Genomic DNA, 25,299 nt, shown 5'->3' with positions numbered 1-25,299 from the left:
TCTTTCCAAAGGCCCCGCCTCCTAATACTGACACTTTGGAGGTTAGGTTTCAACATATTGATTTTAGAGGGACACAAACATTCAGATCATAGCAATCAATAAACCTCTAGCCAGGCTAACTAAGAAAAAAGTGAGAGATCACAAACTACTATCACTACTATCACAAACTAATGTCAGAAATGAAAGAAGGGACATCACTACAGATCCATGGGCATTCAGATGATAATCAAGGAATACTGTGAAAAATGTTATGCCCACAAATTTGATAACCTATATGAAATGGACCAATTCCTTGAAAGCCATAATCTGCCAAAACTCACACAAGAAGAAATGATAAGCTACCTAGGCCTATATATATTAAAGAAATAGAATCAATAATTAATAAATAACCTTCCGAAACAGAAAACACCAGGCCCCGATAGGCTTACTACCAAACATTTAAGGACAACATTATACCAATTGTCTACAATCTCTTTATGAAAAGGGTGGGGGGATGCTTCCTAACTCATTGTGTGAGGCCAGTATTACTCTAATACCAAAACCAGACAAAGATTACAACGAAAGAGAAGAAAACTACAGACCAATATCTCTCATGAACATAGATGCAAAAATCTCAACAAAATATTAGCAAATTGAATCCAACAACGTATAAAAAGAACTATGCACCATGACCAAGTAGGGTTTATCCCAGGTATGCAAATCTGGTTCATCTTTCAAAAATCAGTAAATGTAATTCATCACATCAACAGGTTAAAGAAGAAAAATCACATGATCATATCAGTAGATGCAGAAGAAATATTTGGCAAAATCCAACACCTATTCATGATAAAAAACTGTCAGTAAACTAGAAATCCTACAGGTAACATCATATTTAATGGTGAGAAACTGAAGCTTTCTCACTAAGATCAGGAATAAGGCAAGAATGTCCCCTCTTACCACTACTTCTTAACATTGTATGAAGTCCTAGCTACTGCAATAAGATAAGAAAAAGAAATAACAGGTATATATATGGTGAAGGAAGACATAATACTGTCTTTGTTCACAGATGACATGATTGTCTGTGTAGAAAATCTGAAAGAATCAACAAAAAACTCCTAGAATAAATGATTATAGAAAGTTGCAGGATGCTAAGTTAATACATAAAAGTCAATTGCTTTCCTATATTCCAGCAATGAATAAGTATAATTTGAAATTAAAAACACAGTACCATTTACAATAACACCCAAAAAAGTTGAAATACTTAGTCGTAAATCCAACAAAAATTGTTTAAGACTTATATAATCACTACTACAAAACTCTGATGAAAGATACCAAAGAACTAAATAAATGGAGAGGTATTCCTTGTTTATGGACAGAAGGATTCAATATTGTCAGGATGTCACTTCTCAACTTGATCTATAAATTCAGTGCAATACCAGTCAAAATCTCAGCAAGTTATTTTGTGGATGTTGACAAACTGGTTCTAAAATTTACATGGAGAGTCAAAAGACTTAGAATAGCCAACACAATAATGAAGAAGAACAAAGTTGGAGGGCTGGTATCACTCTAGGTTCAAGAGTTATTATAAAGCTACAGTAATCAAGGCAGTGTGATATTGGCAAAAGAAGAGACAAATAGATCAGTGCAATAGAATAGAGAGCAGAGAAATAGACCCCCATAAATATAGTCAACAAGTCTTTGACAGAGAGTAAAGGCAATACAATAAAACAAAAATAGTTTTTTCAATGAACGGTGCTAGAACAATTGGATATATACCTGCAAAAAAAAAAAAAAAGAATCTAGACACAGACCTTACATCCTTCACAAACATTAACTCAGAATGGATCACAGGCTTAAATGTTAAATGCAAAATTATGAAACTCCCAGAAGATAACATAGGAGAAAATCTAGATGACCTTGGGTATGGAGGTGACTTTTTAGATACAACATCAAGCATGATCCCTGTAAGAAATCATGGGTAAGCTGAACTTCATTAAAATTAAAGTTTTCTGCTCTGTGAAAGCTACTGTTAAGAGAATGAAAAGATAAGTCACAGAGTGAGGGTATAGCTCAGTGGTAGAGCACGTGTTTAGCATGCACGAGGTCCTGGGTTCAATCTCCAGTGCCTCCATTAATAAAACAAAAGAAAACAAGCAACCTGATTAAGCAATGGACCGAAAACTTTAACAGATATTTTACCAAAGAAAATATACAGATGGCAAATAATCACATAAAAAGATGCTCCACATCATATGTTATTAGGCGATTGTGAATTTAAAAAACAAGATACTGCTGTATACTTCTTAGATTGGCCAAAATCCAAAATGTTGACAACACAACTGGCAAGGATGTGAAACAGTAGGAACTTCTGTTCATCACTGGTTGGAATGCAAAATGGTCCACCACTTTGGAAGAGAGTTTGGCAGCTTCTTACAAAACTAAACACATTCTTGCCGTATGATCCAGCAGTCTTGCTCCTCGGTATTTACCAAGGTGAAAACTTGAAGTGAAAATTATGTCCACACAAAAACCTGCACGTAATTTTTATAGCAGCTGTATTCATACTTGCCAAAACTTGGAAGCAACCAAGATGTCCTTCAGTATCTGAATCAATAAACAAACTGTAGTACAACAGACAGTGGAACATTGTTTAGTGCTAAAAAGAAGTGAGCTTTCAAGCCATGAAAAGACATGGAGAAAGTTAAACGCATATTACTAGGTGAAAGTAACCAACCTGAAAAGGGTACCTACTGTATGATTCCGACTGTATAGTATTCCAGAAAAGGCAAAACTATGAAGATAGTGAAAAGATCAGTGGTTGCTAGGCATTGGGAAAGAGGATGGAGCACAGGATTCTTAGGGCAGTGGAACTACTCTGTATGATACAGAGTAATGTATCCATAATGGTAGAGAGATGTCATTATATATCTATCCAAACCCATAGAATGTACAATACCAAGAGTGAACCCTAATGTAAACTCTGATCTTGGGTGATGAGGTGGCAGTGTAGGTTCATCAGCTGTAACAAATGTTCAAGTCTAGTGGGGATATTGAAATGAGGGAGGCTGTGCATGTGTGGGGGTAGGGGGCTTTGGGGTGATCTCTGTACCTTCCATTCAATTTCACTGTGAATCTAAAACTGCTCTATAGAATAAAGTCTATTTTTTTTAAAAGGGAGAGAATTATTGGCTCATGTAATTGAAAAGTCCAGGGCTAGGGAGGCTTCAGGCACAGCTTCAGGAGCTCAGTGATACAACTGTGATGCAGTCTTCATCCCTCAGCTTTGCTTTCTTTCCTCACTTTGGTAGGGCAGCTCCAGGGGCTTCAGGTTTGATGATTCCTGGTGTAAAACAGAGGCTCTCTGCCACTGGGAAATTTCCTGGTAGGGCTCTTATTGGCCAGCTTGGGCCTATGCCCAGCCCTGGAGTTGGGGAAGGGAGATTTCCCCGCATCCCAAAAGGAAGATGTGAAGTTTTGTTGCCAGAGGAATGAAGACTAGATTTGGGGCCAGCAGAAGCCATCGAGTAGTTGACCAAGGCCCCTCCAGCCTTAATAGAATATTTGATGCTTCTGGTGACAGCTCCCTGCCAGGTTGGGGACTGAGGACAAGCTTCTGCAGAAGAAGGTGGTGTTCGCACTTGGCTTTAAAGATCATATGAGATAGCTGCAGGTGGCTGGCAGGGTGCCGATGTAAAGGGAACAAAAGTAGATGAGGGCTTAGATGTGTTTGGGAGCTGCTGAGACGACCAGGTTGGCTGGACAATGGATGTATGAAGATTGGTCTATGAAGGTGTATTGAGACCGACTGGGGCCTCCCAGGGTGTGAGTGCTGCCCCCAGATTTCCCAGCCTCACCCATACTGCCTTCTCTGGGGGGTTAACATCCGTGGGGCAGGGAGGCTGTGCTGCTGGCCTCTGATGCCACCTTCCCCCAGGCATTCCTGGTCTATGCTGCGGGCGTCTACTCCAACATGGGCAACTACAAGTCCTTTGGCGACACCAAGTTTGTTCCCAACCTGCCCAAGGTGAGCTGAGAAGGGCTGGGGAAGGTGGGGAATGTGAGGCTGGTGGGGTGGGGGATGGAGCAGATGGAGCCCCAGTGGGAGTGGGACCCTGAGTGGAGCCTTGACCCTGTCACTAGGCTCGCTGGGTGCTGCAGCCTCCTTCTGACTGTGCTGACCCAAGGGGCGAACGAGGGGAGGGCTCTGTGCACTGTTAGGTGCTTGCAGAAATGACACCTGTTGGTCACCCCTGGGGACAGTGGAGGAGCCTGGGCACAAGGAGTCCCTCCCCGGAACCATGGGGCTCGGGCTGTCTAGGGCAGAGGCGGCTCTTACACCAGGGCTCTCAGCCCTTACTATGATCACAAATTGCCTGGAAGTCTTGCTGAAATGTAGCTTCTAACTGAGCAGGCCTGCGATGTTGCATGAGGTTCTGTGTTTCTCAGGCAAAGCCAGTGTTGCTGGTCCATTGACCACACTTTGAGCCAGAAGGTCTTGTGGGAGAAGAGCTGGGAGGTGGGTGTGGGGGCCCCAGGAGGCAGGTTCGGGTGGTGTGGCCAGGTTGATGGCCTCCCTTCCCCCGCAGGAGAAGCTGGAACGTGTGATCCTGGGGAGTAAGGCCGCTCAGCAGCACCTGGAGGAAGTCAGGGGCCTGTGGCAGACCTGTGCGGAGCTCATGTTCTCTCTGGAATCGAGGCTTCGGCACCTTGGGCTGGGGAAGGAGGTGAGGCCCCAACCGCACTAGGGAGTAGAGGGCATCCTTGGAGGCCGCCTGGTGTGGAGGGAAAGGCACCAATGGGGAGGTGGTGGACTGTCCCTCATTCGCCTGAGGCAGAGTTGCTCTTTACTGCAGCCCTCAGTGTTGTCACCTGTAAGCAGGTTGGATGGAATGCTTTCTGCATGCCCTCCCAGTTCCGAGGATGCTGTGTGCAGGAGGCAGGAAGGAGAGAAGAGCTGGTAGCTGGAGGGACTGAGGAGGGGGGATGGGAAAGGAGGGGGCCCCAGCTTCCCACCTCTGGAGGCTGCTTGGGAGCTGCATGGGGTGAGGGACACAGCAAACCTTTGGGGTGGGCTGGCCTGTGAGAGGCTGGAGCAGAGCTGCAGGAAGGCTGGAGATGGACCTCTATTTGTTGTTCGCGTTATAATTTTTTCCCCTGGAAAGACATGGAGGAGGACAGTGGAGGCTGCTGAGAGGAGGTGCAGGAGGCCTGAGGCTGGAGAGGGTGGCTGGGAAGAAATTCGCCAGCTTCCCCTGCGGCCTCCAATCTCAGCAACTCCTATTTCCCATCTGCCTCTTCCCTGACAGGGTATCACCACCTATTTCTCTGGGAATTGTACCATAGAAGATGCCAAACTAGCCCAGAACTTTCTGGACTCACAGGTTTGGGGGTTGGGGAACTCGGGACAGCGGTTTGATGGGGTCCCCTTGACACTGGCGCCCACTCCTGGGTCTCATATTGGGCCCTGAGGCATGGGCGTCTTGGGTCCTTGAGGTGGAGAAGACTTGGGAATCCTCATCTGAGGGTCAGCCTGGCTTGAATGAAGGTGTCCCCGTGTGTGCCCTGATGGAGCGGCCCCCACCCCATGCCAGGCTGAAGGGCTTTGTTACAGCCTCAGGGCAGGATGACACAGAACATCACAGCCGCTTCTGTTAGGCTCTGGTGTCCTATGTCGGTTTCACTTCCCAGCTCAGCCACTCAGCCTTTCCTGTAGCCCCCGGATTAACTGAGGTCACACGGTACCTGGCATAGTTGAATTAGCACTTAGTTAGTGCTCAGTGTAATGAGCAGAGCAGGAGTCTACCCTGGCCTGCCCACCCCGCTCTCTCCCCTCCCAGGCCCCATTCTACTTTGCCTCTGTATCTTCTTCCTGCGGTGACCCACTTTCCCTCCCCCATTCCACAGCCCTCTCTGGACTTACTCTCCCCCAAACCCCTACACTGGTCTTTTCCAGAACCTCAGTGCCTACAACACACGACTCTTTAAGGAGGTCCGCCAGGATGGGAAGCCCCACTACGAGGTGCGGTTGGCTTCCGTGCTCAGCACAGGTGAGCTCATGCCCCTTCTACTCTGTCCTCAGCATTCCTGGTCCAGGGTGGAAGGGGCTGGGGCTGAGCACAGGGGTTAGCCGACTACGGTAGCCGCACAGAGTAACACCTGTTGTAATGGCAGATATTGATTGAAGGCTTATTGGGTGCCAAGCTCCATGCTGTACTCAGCATATGGTGTTCCTGTGGGGTGAGCACTCCTAGTTCTGGTTCTGGTGGTGATACAAGGGGGAGACATGAGGGCAGGGGAAGGGCCTAGGTTCCAGCTGACAAACGTCGCCACTGCAAGCCTCTGACAGGAGCCCTGTGTTGGCCATGATCCCCATTCTCCAGGCAGTGTCGCAGAAGATAATAGTCCAGGTAGACAATGGGAATAGAGGCTGAACCACATGTCCCATGACAGCCTAGAGGAGAAATCCAAACTGCACATCAGTGAAGGCTTAACGGAAAAGGTGACCACATGTGTCTTGGAGGTTGGGGAAGATACAGTAAGGTGTGGGGCTGTACCTACTAAACTCCGCTTCCTAAATATCTCTTAAAGTACCTTCAGGGTATAGCCCAGATTCACTTCTAAGGGCTCCATCATCTGGAATTTCTTGGCTACAAGTGAAGAACCTATTTCCAATTTGCCTAAAGCAAAAGGAGATTTTACAGACTTGGGTAGTTAAGAAGCCCAGAATAGTATGGCTTCAGGCACAGCTGGATCCAGCTGCTCAGACAGTATTCTCAGAAATTTCTCCCTCTGTCTCTCTCTCTTTCTTTTCTTTTAATGTATCCTGATTTTTTTCGTGGGGGGGGATGGAATTTAGGTTTATTTGTTTATCTTTAGAGGAGGTACTGGGGATTGAACCCAGGATCTCATGCATGCTAAGCATTCGCTCTACCATTTGAGCTGTATCCTCCCCCTCTCCCTCCATCTCTAGACTCAGCTTTCTTTGACTTCATTCCACAGCAGACTGCTCCTACACAGGGACTGATAGCCACCAGCCTGGCCACTCCAGCAAAAAGAGGGCCTTTTTCTCTCAGAAGTGTTTTCATAAGGTCTGGGAGTAGCTCAGGTTTCTCTATTTTGGGTCCTATATTTGTCTGTGAACCAATCCCTGTGGTTAAGAGCCAGATCTCTGATTGTCTAGACCTGGTCCCAAGCCTACCTCAGAGCTAGGGCAGCCCCTCCCACCACCTGGACTCGGGGTGGTTGTTAGGAGTGGTTCTCAAAGGAAAATTGGCGACTGTTACCAGGTGATGGGGACATGGATACAGCACTAATAGAAGCATCCTGGCCCCATGAGGACCTTTGTAACCTGGCCCTCCCTTCCCCACCCACATTCCACATCCCACATCCCACCTCCCAGCCCCCAGCCTCCCAGTTAGACCTGCAACTTCCAATTCCTTGAACACCCCATGTTCTCACACACACCTTCCCAGCCTTTGCACAGTCTGTTCCCCATTCCTGCCTGGAATGTCTTCCCTCACCTCTAGGTGTTCACTTGTTGATGAACACCTACTCATCCTGGACGCCATGCTTGGACATCACCTACCCCAGGGCCTTTCCCTGTCTTCCCATCAGCACACCTAGTAATTTCCCAGTTATATTTCTGTTGACTACAAGCTCCTTGAGAGGAGGAACTATGTATTTCGTTTACCAGTGTCTCCCCAGGGGCAAGGCCTTGATGGCTAATATGTGAATAAATGAGGATGGGTGGGGAACTGATTTCCTGGTAGATGGAACAGCATGGGCCAAAGCAGAGTGGTGGGAAAGTTTAGGGATCAGCTAGTATGTAGTTCGATTTGACTAGGGAAAAAGATATTGAATTCAAGGGAATAGGAGTAGATCATACTGGAATGTAAGTTGGGCCTATGGTTAGCAGCATAGGGCACAGTATAGGATGTGGTTAAGAGTGTGGCTCTGGAGCCCAACTGCCTGAGTGCATCAGTTATCTATTGCTGTGTAACAAACGCCCCCATTTATTTAGTGATATAAAGCTGCCTTTTCATGCTCACAGGCTCTGTGGGTCAGGAATTGGGATGGAATACACCAGGAACAGCTTATCTCTGGTTGGCCATGTCTACAGCCTCACCTGGGAAGACTTAGAGGCTAGAGTGACTCGACACCTCAGGGCTGGAATCATATGCAGTCTCACTTACTCACACATGCAGTGGTAGATGCTAGTGATCAGCTGGGGCCTCATGCAGCATCTTCATACTGCTCGTAGTGGGTGAGCTCTAAGAGTGAACATCTCAAGAGAGCCAAGCAGAAGCTGTGTCACTTTTTATGAATAGTCTCAGCAGTCACTTGGCATCACTTCTGCTATAGTCACAAGCCTGCCCCTCTTCAAGAGAAGGGAATAGAGGCCCCACTTCCTGATGGGAGAACTCACATTTGAGATGGGAGATACTGAGTCTATCTTTTGGTTTTTTTTAAGCATAGAAGAGTATTATAGGGATCAGAGACAACAGGCAAAATACAACAGTGTATTAATATCCCATTGCTTCTGTAAAAAATCACTACAAATTTAGTGGCATAAAACCACATAAATTTATTCTGTTACAGTTCTGGAGGTCCAAAGTCTAAAACAAAACTCTAGTCCCTTCTGGAGGCTTCAGGGGGAAATCTGTTTCCTTGTTCCTTTCAGACTCTAGAAGCCATCTGCATTCCCTGGCTTTTGGCCCCTTCCTTACAGCTCTCCCCCTTCTTTCTCCTCTCATCTCATCTCCTACCTCCCCTCACCCTCTTTTCTCCTTCTTATAAGGGTGATGTGATTACATCTAGCCTATGGCTAGCTTTTTAAATAAAATCTTCCACACTGGGTTTGAATCCTGCCCTGTTCTTGCTGCTGTGTGACCTTGGAAAACTGGCTTAACCTCTCAGTGCCTTAGTTTCGCCATCTGTAGAATGTAGATAATAATGTCCCACTCCCCAAAGAGTTGATGTGAGGCTTAAATGAGTTAACACATGTAAATCACTTCGGATATTTTGTGTTCCATAATAAATAGTTTTTTGAAGATGAAAGTTTATACTAATTTCTGTAGGCAATAGGGAGCCATTGAAATCTTAGAGTAAAGGAATATCACAGTGAGAAGTCTGCTGGGGTGTCTTACACTAGCCTTTTCCCTGAGCATCCTTCTTCCCTCAGAGCCGACTTTGGACTCCGAAATGGCTTCCAAGCTGAAGAGCTATGAATACCAGGGGAGCCACTTCCAGGTGACAAGGGGGGACTATGCTCCCATCCTCCAGAAGGTGGTGGAGCACCTGGAGAAAGCCAAGGTAGGGCTGACTGGAAGCTGAGGTATGCAGCTCCAGACCCCTCTGGGCAGCAAAGCCGGGTATGGGGATGGGTGGCTGACCTGAGGCTGACCAAACCCTGCTCACCCCCAGACGTATGCAGCCAACAGCCACCAGGAGCAGATGCTGGCCCAGTACATAGAAAGCTTCACTCAGGGCTCCATTGAGGCCCACAAGAGGGGCTCTCGCTTCTGGATCCAGGATAAAGGCCCCATCGTGGAGAGGTGAGGCGCCAGCCTTCACCCCAACCCACCCCCTCCTGCCCGCCCCTCCTCCATCTCGGCCCTTCTCTCCCCCAGTTACATCGGGTTCATCGAGAGCTACCGAGACCCCTTTGGTTCCCGTGGAGAGTTTGAAGGTAACTTCTGGGAGGCGGGAGGTCAGATTGGAAACCCTTACCCTGCATCCCCTGAGGGCCCTCCCCTCCCTGCGCCTCCCTCAGCAGTGACAACAACAGTCTCTGATGATTTACCACGGACTGGACCCCTGCCTATGTTAGCTCATTTTGACACCATTGTCCTATGAGAATTTCTAGCCTCACTTCACAGATGTGGGAACTGAGGCACAGTTGGTGGATGGCGAGCCCAGGCGCCTTGGCTGTGAGCCACTTTGCTGCGCTCCCTCTGGTATCTGATCTGAGCACAGGCTCTGGCTTTGCCACTTAATGACTGTGTAACTTTGAGCCAATTAACCCCACCTCTGAGCATCAGTCATTTCTTTTCGGGTGTCATGAGAAGTGAGGTATCATATGCAGACTGCTTTGCACAGTGCCAGGCACATAAATGGTGCTTGGTTGATGGGAGCAGAATTAACATTGTGACTGTGAACTTGACTCACCTGCCGTCATCCCAGGGCAGGTGGCTGGCTGCCTTGGCCCTTGTGCCCAAGGCCCCATGGGACCCAGTGGTGCCGGGCAGAGCATCCAGCCTGGGGATTCAGACTTGTCTCTGCCAAGCCTTATCCTCCCCAGCCCCTGGACATAGAGTCAGGAGCAGCCAGCTGCCAGAAGCCAGAGAGATTAGCTTGGGGGGAGAGAAGAAAGCCCCAACCTCCCAAAGGGGCTTGGATCTGAGCTGATAGTTTCAGGCCCAGGGATGAGGCATGAGGGGCAGGCCGTCCAGGGGCCTGAGGGTGTGACAGGTATGCATACCCGCAGCTTTCCTGCCTGGGTCCTGATTCGCCAGGCCAGCTCTGAGGGCCGAGACCCAGAGCCTCCTCAGCAGCCTCAATCTCAGAGGTCCTCCCTTTTACATAACTCACAGTGATTATTAGAAAAGTAGTCCACATTCATGGGCAAAAGTTATGAAAATACAGGCTAAAAAAACCAACTGTGATTGCACCCACCCCAAGGTTAAAATCTGGAATGGAATTTTTAGCTTTTGTTTTTATATAAAGGCGTAAGTGTTCAAAAACCTGTGTGTGTAATTTAAAAATCCATGTTGTAAGTCATTGGAGCAAGACAGAAATATGTAGGCTAAGATGTGAAATCCCTCCTTTACCACCTTCTCCTGTGTCACTCCCCTCCAAAGGTCACCACAGTTTACAGTGGAGTACAGGTCTTTCCAGACTTTCGTCTAAGCATTCACACACACACACACACACACACACACAAACACACAAACTACTTTTAATTCATCCAGGCAAAAGAGGTTATATTCTCTGTATTGTTCTGTTACTTACTTTTTTCACTTAATGATGTATCTTGGATATCTTATTTCATATCAGTACATATAGACCTACCACATTCTTTTTAATAGGTGTATAGTATTCACAATCTATTATAAATAATTTCCCACAACATTTGATATTGTACTGCATGTCTAACAGCTGCATGGTGTGCCGTCATCTAACTGTCCCCTAATTTACTTAATAATCCCCAATTGTTGGACATTAGGTTGCTTTTCCTTCTTGGCTATTTTTAAAAAAATGTTTATTCAAGTACAGTCTGTTACAATGTGTCGATTTCTGGTGTACAGCACAATGTCCCAGTCATGCATACATATACATATATTCATTTTCATATTCTTTTTCATTAAAGGTTATTACAAGATGTTGAGTATAGTTCCCTGTGCTCTACAGAAGAAATTTGTTTTTCATCCTCTCTTCCTGTCCCGGTGTGATGATCTCACCAGACAAAGTGGATCTGGATAGGGAGGTTTTGCCAAACCCATCCCTTGGCTAGGTTAAGGTTAACCCCTTTATCAGTCTAGGCCAGGCCTTTCCAAGGCCTAGTCCATGCAGGGTTAACTGGAATTACATCAAGAAGGGTTCAGTGCTAAGAGCAAGGAGTCTCTGCTTGCGGGACTCTTCAGTACCTTTAATACACACATGTGCATTAGGAACCTTTAAAAAGTTAGAGATAGAGTATGTAGTGCTGCCCAAACTTTTTTGACCCGGGAGCTCTTTCTTTATGGAGGCGCTCGTAGAAAATGTGTTCTATGGAGTGCAGTTTTGGAAACATTGCTTTGAGCCAGGAGCTCTAACTGCGTTAAATCTAAAAAGATCAGTCCCTGCCCTCCTGTGCAGCGGCCTCACCACTACATAAGCCAGCTATGGCTCACTGTTCCCCCCAAAAGAAGAGCATCTTCTTGTGTGTGTGTGGTCCCATCCACTAGGCATCTGATCCTTTTCCCATCACCCACTATGTGCCGCCAACAAACTCCTTTAAGAGCCATCTCAGGTGTTTCTCAGCGAAGCCTTCTCTCTACACCCCACCCACCCTAAACAGTGACCTCCACGAAGGCAGGGCCCAGGCCTGGGTCACTGCTCTCCCTGGTGGCCGGCACAGGGTCACGGCAGACAGCAGGCATTCATACACGCGTGTTGGCTGGAGGATTAGAGCGGCTGAGTAAGGTGTGTAATCCCTCCCAAAGCCCGCCATCCCACAGCCTGCTCTCTCCCCTGCAGGCTTCGTGGCCATAGTGAACAAGGCCATGAGCGCCAAGTTTGAGTGGCTGGTGACAAGTGCGGAGCAGCTGCTGAAGGAGCTGCCCTGGCCCCCAGCCTTCGAGAAGGACAAGTTCCTCACCCCTGACTTCACCTCCCTGGATGTTCTCACCTTCGCTGGCTCCGGCATCCCTGCCGGCATCAACATCCCCAACTGTGAGCTTCCTCAGGCCCTGCCCCTCCAGCCCTGACAGATTCCCCAGTTCCCCAGGAGACTCCGTTTAGAGTCGCCCTCTCCCCCTCCACACACTTACCCTGGCCACAAATCACCCTACTCCACTCACCATCCCTGCCTGTCCCTCTTGTCCAGACAACTGGTCTGTGGCACTTGAACTTTGCCCCTTCTCCCTGGTCCCCTCCTCACCTTCTCCAGATGACGACCTGAGGCAGACAGAAGGCTTCAAGAACGTGTCGCTGGGGAACGTGCTGGCGGTGGCCTATGCCACGCAGCGGGAGAAGCTCACCTTCCTGGAGGAGAATGACAAGGTGGGCACCGGCAGCCTGAGGGCCAGCGCTGGGCTTGGCCTAACCTCGGCTGACACGGGAAGGCAGACAGGCCAGTGCAGAGGAGAGGAAGGAACAGGGTTTCAGGCCTGGATTGGCTGCTCTCCAGCCGTGTGACTTTGTGTCTTCAGAGCCTGTGACCCCAGCTGTCAAACAGTAGAGGCAGCGCCTTCCTCTCAGAGGGTGGCAAGGATGAGCGGGGCCATGCGGTTCCCAGTGTGGAGCTGGTGTGCAGTGGGCCTTTAGCAAATGCACACATCATGACTGGCCCTCGGCCTAGCATGGGGAGTGGTGGCAGGCTATGTGGCCACGGTGGGACTGTGGACAGCGTGGGTCTCTGCTTGTCTTGGCAGGACCTGTACATCCGCTGGAAGGGGCCCTCCTTTGATGTGCAGGTGGGGCTGCACGAACTGCTGGGCCACGGCAGCGGCAAGCTTTTTGTGCAGGTGAGAACGCAGCAGTCACCCCGGGTGCCAACAGAAGCCTCCCCAGTGCCCAGGCCTACAGCTCCCCTCCTCCGTAATCAGCCCTCCAGGGGTGCAGCTGCTCCATTCTTTGCCCTCAGTGTCTCATCCTCCCCCAAGACATCCCAGGAACTCTAAGGACTGAGTGGAACCTGTAGGACAGTCCTGCTGAGGTTCCCCTATCACAGGCTCCCACACAGGAGGAATTGCTTGGCTCATGCCAGGGAAGCCTGCCCTGAGGGTGTGGCCCTGGCAGCCCCAGGGGTAGAGAGGCTGGGAGGGGGCTGTCTCTGGGCACTCCTAGCCCTGAGGCTGTAGCACTGTGTCTTTGCACTGCTGTTCCCTGGAGCTTGTACCTTTCCAGGTGTTGTAGGGAGCCCCTTCTCCCCCAAGCAGCCCCTTCGTACTGGCCAGCCAGAGTGGCTGGTGCCCCCTCGGCACCCACTCAGGGAATATGAGAAGACAGCTTTTCTGGCTGGCTGGGAAGAGCCCAAGGGCCCATTGTGGACCCTGGGCCTGGAACTGCACAGATGAGAAGACTGGAGGTGGGTGGGTTGAGGTGGTCAGAGAGTGTGGGGTTCTGGGTTGAGCCTGCTCCTTGTAGGGTGGGGCTGCCTCCCCGAATAGGGAAGGGCTGGGCTTGGAAGTCAGGAGGATCCAGAGAGCAGCTGTGGGGAAGAAGCTTGGCTTTGCCCAGGCTCTGAAGTCCCAGGGAAGCAGGGACAAATGTGGCCCCTTGCAGGGGTCAGTTCCCCTCCTTGAGCCTCAGTTAGCCCATCTGTAAAATGGGGCTCCTGATTCCTCCTGTATGGCTCTTGTGAGTAATAAAAGCAAAGCCCTGGGATTTGCCTGGCACCCAATAGGCCCTCTGGAGATGGGTATTATTGTTAAGAGACTGTGCACAGAGTTTATATGCTCTGATTCTACTCTGGGGTTCTTAATCTCTGAGCCTTAGTTTCCTCTGTGAAGTGGGGTAATAATGGAAACTTCCTTGGAGGGTGGCTGCCAGAATTAATGGATAATGCACGAAGATACTTAGCCCATGGAGAGAACAGTGAGAGTGAATTTTGTTTGGGGCAGAGAATCTCATGCTGTGGCCTCCTCTGGCAGGAGAGGGGCCAGGAAGCATGGAGGTGAGGACATCCCAGCTGGGGTCTAGGGATACTGGGTCCGGGTCTTCATGTGACTTTGGGCACATCCCTCCCCACTGTGGCCCGCAGTGTCGCTCTCTCTGCAGTGGGGTAGGTACCTCTGGGGGCTCTGAGAGGCGTCACAGGACTCAGGTTTGGAGGCAGCAGTGTGTTGTCAGACCTCCTGCTCCTGCCATCACTCACTGCTCCCTGGTCACCTTTCTGAGCCACTCATCAGGCCCTTGGATCTGGGGCTGAAAGCCTGGCTCCGGATCAGGGCCCTTTGCCCTCACCCACCTCGTGTCCGTGACCCTCCTGCAGGATGAGAAAGGAGCATTCAACTTTGACCCAGAGACAGTGATCAACCCAGAGACAGGGGAGCAGGTGAGGGCAGCCTCGGTGGAGCCCCAGGGTGCTGGGAGGTGCGGCCCAGGTGGGGTGGCAGCCACCCCTAAGCCTGCTTCCTGGGCCTCCCCTCCCAGATTCAGAGCTGGTACCGGAGTGGAGAGACCTGGGACAGCAAGTTCAGCACCATCGCCTCCAGCTATGAAGAGTGCCGGGCAGAGAGCGTGGGCCTCTACCTCTGCCTCAACCCCCAAGTGCTGGAGTACGAGCAGCAGGCCTGGGGGGTGGGCCTCCTCTGTGGATGGAGTGGGTGCTGGCAGGGAGGGCAGGGCCCCAGCAGCCTCTGACCCCCTTCCCCGCCACGTCCCCTCTCTTCCCCAGGATCTTTGGCTTTGAGGGGGCTGATGCGGAGGATGTGGTCTACGTGAACTGGCTCAACATGGTTCGAGCCGGACTGCTTGCTCTGGAGTTCTACACCCCTGAGGCCTCCAGCTGGAGACAGGTGGGGGTCAGCGGACCCCTTAGGAGGGGAGAGCCTATGGTGGGGACCAAGACCAGGATTCTGGGTGTAGGGATGGGATAACTGTACCTACGAGGCACATGAACTGGGTTTCATCCCAGACTCCACTGTGTATAAGGGCAAGTCACATCACTGCTGTGAGTCTCAGCATCCCTGTCTGTGAAATGGGAATAATAATCTCCTTGCCCACCTTTGAGGGTGAACCAGATGAGACAATTTTACTCTGACTACTAGCAGATGACTTGCATAGGACCTAGTCTGTGCCACTGAGTTCTAAGCACTTTACTTAACTTGACCCACTGGTTCCCAGTATCAACCCAGACGTAGGTACTATTATTACTCTCATTTTAGAGATGAGGAAACTGAGGCACAAAGAGGCTAAGTAACTTGCTGGTAAGTAACAGAGTCAGAATTCAAACTCCAGCAGCCTTCCTCCACAGCCATCAGGCTACACTGCTCGGTTATGAGATGTACTTTGGAAACAGAGGAAGCAGCAGCAATGTTTTTAAAAGTTAATTAAGTCTGTTTTGAGGGGGCAGTGTTGTGTCACTAAAAGAACACACATTTTAGGATGAGGAAACTTGGTTCTGAATCCTTGCTCTCTCTTACCAGCTCTGTGACTCTGAGCAAGTCACTTCACCTCTCTGGGCCTCTGTTTTGTCATATGTAAACTGGGGATAACCACACCCTCTTGGTCCCACTGTTTTATGCAAACAAGATTATGGAGGAGAAAGTGCTCAGGGTCCTAGTGGTGAGGGACCCTCTGGGGTAACTGCTGGCATCCAGGCAGTGTGGAGCAACAGAGGGCATGGTGGGTGACAGGGGAGAGCATGGGGCTCGGGCTCCTGCCTGGAAATGGCCTCTGTGTCCCCCAGGGCAAAGGACCCACAGGGTGGGGGAGAATAAAATGATAATAATAGTTGACAGTTAATGAGCACATATGGTGTTTTAGGCCTTGGAATGAACTCTCGATACTTCTTATGGCTGCAAAGGATTCCTTTCTCTTTGGTCCCTGGCAGGCCCACATGCAGGCCCGGTTTGTGATCCTGAGGGTCTTGCTGGAGGCTGGCGAGGGACTTGTCACCATCACTCCCACCACAGGCTCTGATGGGCGCCCAGATGCCCGGGTCCGCCTTGACCGCAGCAAGATCCGGTCTGTGGGCAAGCCCGCCCTGGAGAGGTTCCTGCGGAGACTCCAGGTAAGCAGAGGCTTCTCACCTTGGAGGCCCCTTCCCATTTGACCCTATCTCCCCACCCTGTTAACAGGGAAGGCTTTTTGGAGGAGGTGGTTTAAACGAATTTGAGGGCCAAGGAGGAACCAGCTATGAGAAGATCTGAGAGCAGAAAGAACAGAAAGTAGAAAGGCTGGTCTTAGGACTGGAATGGGCTTGGTGGGTTGAGGGACAGAAAGAAGTCTGAAGTTTGGTGAGTGAAGGAGGGAAGGACAGTGGTCAGTGCAGACTTGGCTTCCCTCCTGTGTAGGGATGTTTAGAGTTGGGAGACCTTTGGGGATTCTGGTGCCAGTACTGACTGGCTGTGTCATTGGGGTAGCATACTTTGCCTCCCTGGGCTCTATTTGCTCATCTGTTAAACAGGATACATCACCTGTCTCACCAGGAGGGAGTTAAATGAAACAACATGTATGTGAAACTGAGCAAACAGAATGTCATGTTACCCAGAATGTCATGTGACACATAGTGTGATCCAGGGACCAGCAGCCGCAGCATCACCCAGCAGCAGGTTAGAACTGCAGATTCTTGGGCCTCACCCCAGACCTCCTGGTTTGGAAATTCTGAGTGCAGGGCCCAGGAATCTGCATGGTTACTAGCCTGCCAGGTGACGCTGACACTCAGCAAAGTTTGAGAACCACTGGTGATGCCCCACTATTTACTGGGCAGTGCCTTCCATTGGAACAGGGTCCTGTCGGCTTTTTCAACCTGAAGAAGGCCCAGCCTTCAATACAGCAAATATCTTTTTATGATTATATTCCCACCTATTTCCAGAAAGTATTTAAGGCATTTTTCCATAAAAGATATGTGTTTGGCCATTAAAGTAAAACAAAATTAGAAATTAAAAACTATTAGACACAAAGCACAGTGTGGTGTCTTGGATTAGATTATGGAATAGAAAAAGGACATTAATGAGAAAACTAGTGAAATCTAAATAAAGTCTAGAGTTCAGTTAATAGCAATGTACCAATTTTGTCAAGATGTTGACAACAGGTGAAACTGAGCCAGGGGCATGCGGGAACTCCATGCTATTGTAACTCCTCTATGAATCCAAAATTATTCCAAAACAGTTAGTTAATAATAAGTCACTAGATAAAGCAATCAAATCTGCCAAATCTTAGGTCACTATTGAACTGTGCCTGAGTATTGAACAGAGCATTCTTTTTTTTTTAACTTTTTTTTCTTTTTTTTAAGTATAGTCAGTTTACAATGTTGTGTCAATTTCTGGTGCACAGTGTTTCAGTCATATGTATACATACATATATTCCTTTTCATATTTTTCATTATCAGTTACTACAAGATACTGAATACAGTTCCCTGTGCTCTACAGTAGAAACTTGTTGTTTATCTATTTTATATATAGTAGTTAGTATCTTGAACAGAGCATTCTTAACCAGGTAGGTCTCTGTACAAGAGGAATCATACAGCAGAATGGATAGTGTCCATAGCAGTAGTTTTCCAGAAGATATGGAATGTGGAAGCATTTTTGGTGTGGCTGTTTCTTTTACTAGCCTCCTAGGAAAAGCCAAGAGCACAGCGAGGAGCCAGCAAGCAGGGAAGATGAAGGCATTCCCACAGGAAAAGGCTTCAGCCACGGGTCACAAGCAAAGGCGTAGTTTTGGGCCACCCTTATTGTAAAAATTGGCGAGGTGAGATATTAAATCTGTATCTCTGGCTTCTTGGAAGGTCTGGCATCAATAGGCTTAATTCGCATGTGAACCGCTGGCTGGAACTGAGCAGCAGGCAAGACATTTGGACATTTGGACATGGCACCACTCTCCAGTTTGCGGGGTCCACTTCCTATTTCCCGTGTCTGCCTTAGTCGCTGGTTTAGGATATCACCTGGCTCCTGTTGGCACCCATGGTCCCAGCTCTCTGGTTTAAGTTCCTGGGGTCTAATAGGTTGACTCAACAAATATGTGTTCACATTCTAGGTGTTAAGTATTATGTGGAAGAGAGAAAGGTGAGACATTCTCTCTAACCTTCCCCCAGGAGTTCCCAGCTGGTTTTAATTACTCCAAAGCTAAAGAAAATCACTCTAACCCTGGGTCTAAGAGGAGAAGGCTTACCCAGAGGGAGCCCTAGTAGGAGTCCTACTTTGTCACCTGCAAATTGGCAGAATGAGTAAGGATCAAGCTCACAAAATGTGGTATTTGGAAGAGAACCAAATAGATCTCCTAGTAATAAATTTTATAATCACTGAAACTAAAAATAGGCAGGTTAAAGAGGTTTTAGATGGAGCTGAAGGTAAGAGAAATTATACAGCATGTAGCACAGAGAGACAAAGACAGAAAATTAAAAGATTAAAAGAGAGGTTAAGAGACACAGAGGCTGGCGTTGTTGCAGAAAAATGTGTTACAGCTCAGTGTTACAGCTCGGTTGTGACAGCAACCTGGATCCAGGTGAGAGACCAAGCAGCACTCGGAGAGTTGGAGAACTCAGGTTTATTTTGCCAGCAGGCCCACAAGAGTTAACACTCCAAGCTCTGGACCTGGTCTGTAGGTTTACACAGGCTTTCATAGGCTGCCAATTTACACTTTGCAACATCATATGCAAATAAGGTATAAGAAGAATTGACTAATTAGGAAGAAGCTTTGTAGAAATGGACCAATCAGGAGGGAGAGAAATAACAAATCAGGAGTGAGCTCCATGCAAATGAAGTACTACAAATGGACCAATAAGAAGTTAGGGAAATGGACCAATCAGGAGTGAAGGAAATAACCAATCAGGAGTGAGCTCAGGGAACCAATAGAATTGTAGGGGTAAGTTCCACTTTCCTAGAAGTAAGTGGTTTCAGAGGCAAAAAGCCGCTGGGCCAAGGAACCAGATGGTGCTGGCAGGAGAGTAGTGGCCCTGCCTGGGGGTCCTGCTGGTCTTTTTTATGGGGCTTCCCACCTCAGTGTGAGAGGGTCTAAGATAAATAAACTGAAGTTGCAAGAGGAAAAGAGAGAGAAAAGGTAAGAGAGGGAATATTGGAAGAGATAATGGCTGAGAACTTTATAGAACTGATTAAAGACCCAATTCATAAATCCAGGAAGCTCAAGAAATCCCAAGAATGACAGCGAATCCTCTGTCTAGAAACATCATAGAATAATGCAACACATCAAAGATGTAGAGACAATCTGTAAAGCAGCCAAAGAATAAAGACAGATTGCCTAAAAAAGAATGATAATTAGACTATGAGCTGACTTAGCTACAGTGGAAGCCAGAAAGCAGTGGAATGATATCTTCAAAGGGCTGAGAGTAAGTAACCATCAACACCCAGTAAAATCATCTTTCAAGAATTCAAGGGAATTGAAGACATTTTTAGACAAACAAAAATGGAGTTTACCATCAACAAATCCTCTTTAGAAGTTAAAGAAGCTTCTATAGGATGTAATTTAGAAAAGAAACATGGACCCAGAGGGAAGGTTTGATAAGCCAAAAAGGGTAGTGAGTAATGTAAATAGTAAACATAAGGGTAAATCTAAATAACATGAACTCTGTACAATAATTAAGATGTTCAATTTGTGGGGTTAAAAAAAGATAATTAAATACTGGACCATAGCAGCATACAGGTCTCAGAACTGGGGTAGGCACTTGGAGATCCTTTTATAATTTGAGGGGATAAATACATTAAATATTTTCAGACTTTATTAAGTATGCATGCTGTAATGTCTAGGGTAAACTCTAAAAGAATAGAAATAGAGAGTATAACTCTAAAACTCAATCCAAAAGAAGACAAGAAAGGAGGGAGGAGAATCAGAAAAGCAGAGAAACAGAAAGCCCCAAATAAGAAGGTGGAGTGCTTGCTTTGGCAGCAAATTGGAACAATACAGAGAAGATTAGCATGGTGCCTGTGCAAGGGTGACGTGCAAATTCATGAAGCATTCCATATTTTTAATGATAAAAAATATGAAAAAGAATATATATGTATAACTGAATCAATATGGTGTATACCAGAAATCAACAATATTGTAAGTCAATTATACTTCAATTTTTTTTTAAAAAGCAAAAAAAAAAAAAGATGGAAATAACTCCAAATGTCAGTAGTAAAAGTGAGACCAAGCTCTTTAGTTAAAAGACTGTTAGACTCAATTAAAAAACAAGACCTTTGTCTATGCTGTTTGCAAGAGATACCCTTAAAAATATAAGGACAGGACAAAACTATACTAAGTGAAAGAAAACTGTTACAGCTGTATTAAAATCACACAAAATAGACTTACAGAAGCATTGCTAGGAAAAAAAAAACCCCAAGAAAATAAAAAACATTGCTAGAGATAGAAAGGGTTTAATAAATAATAATTATAAGTCCAATTCACCAAGAAGATACAATAATTCTAAACATGTATGTATCAAATAACATGGCATCAAAATATACAAAATAAAATTCTGTACATTTACAAGGAGAAATTGGCAAATCCATCACAAGGGAAGATTTTCATACTTCTTTAAGGAATTGATAGATTAAGAAGAGGAATAATAAAATGTAGGAGATTTGATACAACACAAATAACAATCTTGATCTAGTAGACTTGTATAAAAATCTGCACCAACAATGAGAGCACATACGTTCTTTTCAAACTAATACAAACAGACCAGTATAGGCCACAGCTCTTAACTAACTCTTTTTTTGGGGGGTAAGGGGGAGGCAATTAGGTTTATTTATTTATTTATTCTTAGAGGAAGTACTGGGGATTGAACCCAGGACCTCATGCGTGCTGAGCATACATTCTACTACTTGAGCTATACCCTCCCCCCTTAACTAACTCTTAAGCTGGGAGGTGGTTGTATGGGGGTCTTGTTATTCTTTATAAGACATATACTATATATTTTGGGTGTGTGAAATTAAAAAAAAAAGAGGGTGACGGTAATGCCTTCCTGTCTACAGTTCAAATGAGCTTCACTTTAATGTGGGCACTTACCATGTGCTGACACTTGATTCGCATTCCTCACGAACTCAGCACAGTAAAGCTGGGAGAGGGCGGATATGGTCCAGGGCTGGGCACAGCTGTGGCCCCTGGCAAAGCCCTGTGGATACGGGGAGGCGGCCATCAGAGGCACTCACTCCTTCTGCCTTCCCTCAGGTGCTGAAGTCCACAGGGGACGTGGCCGGAGGCCGGGCCCTGTACGAGGGGTATGCGGCCGTCACCGATGCACCCCCTGAGTGCTTCCTCTCCCTCAGGGACACTGTGCTGCTCCGCAAGGAGGCTCGAAAACTCATTGTTCAGCCCAACACTCGCCTCGAAGGTAATGGACTCTTGAGCTCCCTCTGATACAGGGCCGTGCAAGGCCCCGTGGGAGCACAGAGGAGGCCTGGAACTGACTCCGGGGCTCAGAGAAGGCTACGTGGGGTGGCTCCTACCTCCCTCCCTCCCTGCCACAGTCCTCCCCATGCCAAACCTCAGGCCCAAACCTTAGCATCTTCCTCCACCACCACCCTGGACACACAGGGTCATGCTGCTTGTAAGATGGCTGGCAGAGCAAGGGCTAGTGGAACAGACAGACCGCAGGCCTGTGGAGAGGCCAGGCCTCACACTGGGGAGTCAGGCCTGTCAGGTACCCACCCTGCTACATTCATTTTCCTCTCACCCCTTGATTCATCTTTCTTGACACCTGTCATGTGAGGCACCTAAGAAGAGGTGGTGCCATGCTGTGGTTAGAGCATGAGCTTCAGAACTGCTCTGCAACCTTGGCCTAGTCATTTAACCTTTCTGGGCCTGGGAGTCTTCATTCACAAAGCCAGTGTTGATTGTGTGCTGACACTACAGTGAAACTGAATTAAGTACTCCCTTCAAGTTCCAGGTGCTTTCCAGAGATTAACCCTTTAAGTCCTCACAATAACCCAATGAGGTAGGTATTTTTATTATCCTCATTCTACAGATAAGGAAACTGAGGCACAGAGAGTTAATTACTTAAGGCTTACAGCTTTTTTACTGGAGAAGCTAAGAGTCAAATGAAGAACATTTGTTCCTCACTGCCGTAGTCACAGACAGTTGTGAGGGTTAAATGAAATAATTACCTCTTAAGGTGAGGAGAGTATTTAAGAGGTTTATTCCAAACTCTTTCTAACTCCAGAGGCATCATGGGATTTGGCACCGACCCCTTGCCTGCCCTCTTCCCTGGCTTATCACCCCCCAGCACACGGACCTTTTGTTTCTCCAGCCACCTGAGCTCACTCCATTCCTGTAGCCTCTGCACTCGCTGTCCCCTCTGCTTGGCACGGTCATCCCCCACATCTTTGTCTGGTCTTCTTGTCACTCAGGTCTCTGTTAAATGGCATCTCCTGGGAGAGGCTGTCCCTGACCCCTCAACCTAGAGTAATCCCTTCAGTCCCACTAGCCCGTCACCCAGCTTCCGTTCCTTCATGCACTCATCTCTCTGCCATCTTCCTTTCTGCCTCGTCTCCGTGACAGCAGGAGCAGCACATCCCTTGCGCCAAGCACAGGGCCTGGCACACAGGAGCCGCTCAATGCCTGTCAATGCCTCTGAATGAATGAAGCATGCTGGGCACATAGTAGGTGCTCATTATGTGGACCGTATCCTCATTGCTTTGATTGTGCAGCCTTGGGTAGGCATGGAGGATGGACTACTCACCTCAAGTAGTTCACAAGCCACAGGAATGTAAGACAAAGAGAAATGATCTTACAGGGGAAGTGTTCATGGGTGCCCAACAGACACAAACAGTGGTCTGAATACTTAGAGAAGGGAAGATCACATCTATTTCTGAGGGAATCAGGGAAGGGTTTGGGGAGGAAGTGGTGGTTAAACTAGACCTGAAGAACAGGTTGAATTTTCAAAGGTAGCAGTGATGATGATCGTTGCTAATTTTTGAGGACTTCCATGTGCCTGTCTCTGGGTAAAAACTTTCTATGGATTAACTCCCAACAACTCAGCGAGAAAGTTATTGTCTTCATTTTCCAGCTGGAGACTGAGACATAGAGGGACTGTGTATTTGCTTGAGGTCAGATAGTTAATGAGTGGCAGGACTAGGATTTGAACTTGGGCCACCTGAACCCAGAGCCTGGGCTCTTAGCTGCATACACCCCATAATGCTGCAGAGCACAACAATGCACTGTGAGCAGTATAGCAGTGGAAGTATGTCAGAGGGAAATGCTTCCCATGACTATTCAGGAACACCTCATAAGTTAAATGGGTGCCCTTGGAATGGCCCCATTTAACAGATGAGTAAATAGTCTCAGAGATCATGGTGCTCATGGTAGCTCACACTTGAGTATTTACTTGATGCATTATTGTATTTTTCTTTTAAATTTTAGGATTTTTTTTGGGGGGGTAATTAGGTTTACTTCTTTCTTTATTAAAAAAAAGTTTTTTTAAATGGAGGTACTGGGGATTGATCCCAGGACCTTGTGCATGCTAAGCACACATTCTACCACTGAGCTATACCCTCCCCCTGCATTATTGTATTTAATTACCACAGCTTCTTGAGAAGTACTGTACTCACCCCCACTTTACAGATGAGGAAACTGAGGCTTAGAGAGTTTCAGGAACTTGCCAAGGGTTCCGCAGTAGACAGAGATTAAGCAATTTCTGGACAGTAAGCTCCTGGAAGCCAAGGACTGGTTAAATCTTTATTAAGTGAGTGAATGAATGAATGAATGAATGAAGCAATTCATTGGCTACTCCCCCTTTAATATTTCCTTTATCATAGGGTTATTTTAAGGATTAAGTTAGATAATGAAACACTGAGCACAATTTTTAGCACATAAGAGCTCAGGAAAACTAGCTGCTCTTATGATTATGTTTCCCTATTAAGACCTTTTTCTGCTGCTGTTTTTTCTCCATCTCCTCCCCAGGCTCAGAAGTACAGCTTCTTGAGTACGAGGCCTCAGCCACTGGCCTCATCAGATCCTTCTCTGAGCGCTTCCCAGAGGATGGGCCCGAGTTGGAGGAGATCCTCATCCAGCTGGCCACAGCCGATGCCCGATTCTGGAAGGGTCCCAGTGAGGCCCCATCTGGCCAGGCTTGAGGCACATTTGTGCATCCCCTCCCCCTGCCCCCTCCACTCCATCAAAACAAGGCTGCAAGGGGTCCCCTTTGTATGTGTGTCTTAGGGGCCAGGGGAGGGGCAAAAGCTCGGAACTTGGTGCTACCTTAGTCGAAGGTGGTGACACTAAGCCCTTCCAGCACTTTCCAGTTTACCAAGTTCTTCCCCTGTGTTATGCCATTTGATCCACGCTCCTCTCAGCAGACAGGGCAAGACAGGGCTCCTTATCCTGGTTCTCAGGTGAGGAAAGGCCAAGTTCTGAGAAAGTGACCTCTCTAAATCCTGCAGGACTCAAAACCTCTCCCAATCCAGTGCTCTTCATGTATTACTTTTATAACCAGAAAAATAAATATTAAAAACCACCGCTATCATTGTGCGATTCCTCCTTGCCTTTGACTTACTTCTCATTTGCTCCCTGCAGGGTGGTGGGATCAAGGGCTGGGGACCGGGAAGGAGGGTCAGTTTTAGGCTTCCATCTACTACATGATTTTGACGTCGCCTCTAAATGTGGATATGCAGAGAGTCACAAAGATGAACGTAGCACAATTTTTGCAGTCCTCTGTGGTATTTCTTCTATTTTAAAATATTCTAGGAACCTAAAAACTGGAAAACTTAAGTCAGAATCCTAGGATTTAATCTCTTAAGCTCTGTGTTTTGTTTCTCTGAGCCTGGACCTCTAGAGGGAGGAGGGAAGAAAGGACATGTCCCCTTTTCAACCGGCTTAACCGTGAGGATGAAGAGAGGAAGAGTTAGTTTTGCTGTTCATAGACGCTAGAAAGGCTCCTCTCCACGCATGGAAGCTAGAGGGCCTTGTCGCTGACCCAGAGATTGCAAGGCCCAGAAACTCCTGCTGGGAAGGATCAAA

At 47.5% G+C, this 25,299-nt stretch overlaps 1 protein-coding gene and 1 pseudogene across 5 annotated transcripts in view; both read left to right on the top strand.

Annotated features, from left to right (window-relative positions):
• Positions 1–24,802, top strand: part of DPP3 (dipeptidyl peptidase 3) — a 30,092-nt gene extending 5,290 nt beyond the window's left edge. For 4 of the 5 annotated variants that reach the window (XM_031447940.2, XM_031447939.2, XM_031447943.2 and 1 more), the window contains exons 3-18: positions 3,914–4,003; positions 4,566–4,703; positions 5,286–5,360; positions 5,933–6,026; positions 9,161–9,291; positions 9,403–9,533; positions 9,609–9,667; positions 12,217–12,411; positions 12,629–12,741; positions 13,113–13,205; positions 14,675–14,737; positions 14,836–14,960; positions 15,080–15,200; positions 16,238–16,417; positions 21,514–21,676; positions 24,244–24,802. In XM_031447940.2, the coding sequence (XP_031303800.1) occupies positions 3,914–4,003; positions 4,566–4,703; positions 5,286–5,360; positions 5,933–6,026; positions 9,161–9,291; positions 9,403–9,533; positions 9,609–9,667; positions 12,217–12,411; positions 12,629–12,741; positions 13,113–13,205; positions 14,675–14,737; positions 14,836–14,960; positions 15,080–15,200; positions 16,238–16,417; positions 21,514–21,676; positions 24,244–24,416 (1,944 nt within the window). In that variant the 3' untranslated portion in view covers positions 24,417–24,802. Of the gene's footprint in view, positions 1–3,913; positions 4,004–4,565; positions 4,704–5,285; positions 5,361–5,932; positions 6,027–9,160; positions 9,292–9,402; positions 9,534–9,608; positions 9,668–12,216; positions 12,412–12,628; positions 12,742–13,112; positions 13,206–14,674; positions 14,738–14,835; positions 14,961–15,079; positions 15,201–16,237; positions 16,418–17,958; positions 18,097–21,513; positions 21,677–24,243 lie in introns of those variants that run through there. The other variant, XM_031447944.2, reaches the window with a different exon arrangement.
• LOC116152113 (U6 spliceosomal RNA) lies at positions 20,236–20,328 on the top strand (annotated as a pseudogene).
• Positions 24,803–25,299: the final 497 nt, after the last annotated feature.

Source organism: Camelus dromedarius, chromosome 12, assembly GCF_036321535.1.
Source record: "Camelus dromedarius isolate mCamDro1 chromosome 12, mCamDro1.pat, whole genome shotgun sequence".
Lineage (NCBI taxonomy): Eukaryota > Metazoa > Chordata > Mammalia > Artiodactyla > Camelidae > Camelus > Camelus dromedarius.
The sequence above is the reverse complement of the archived record's forward strand: the minus strand, read 5'-3'. Positions and strand labels throughout refer to the sequence as shown.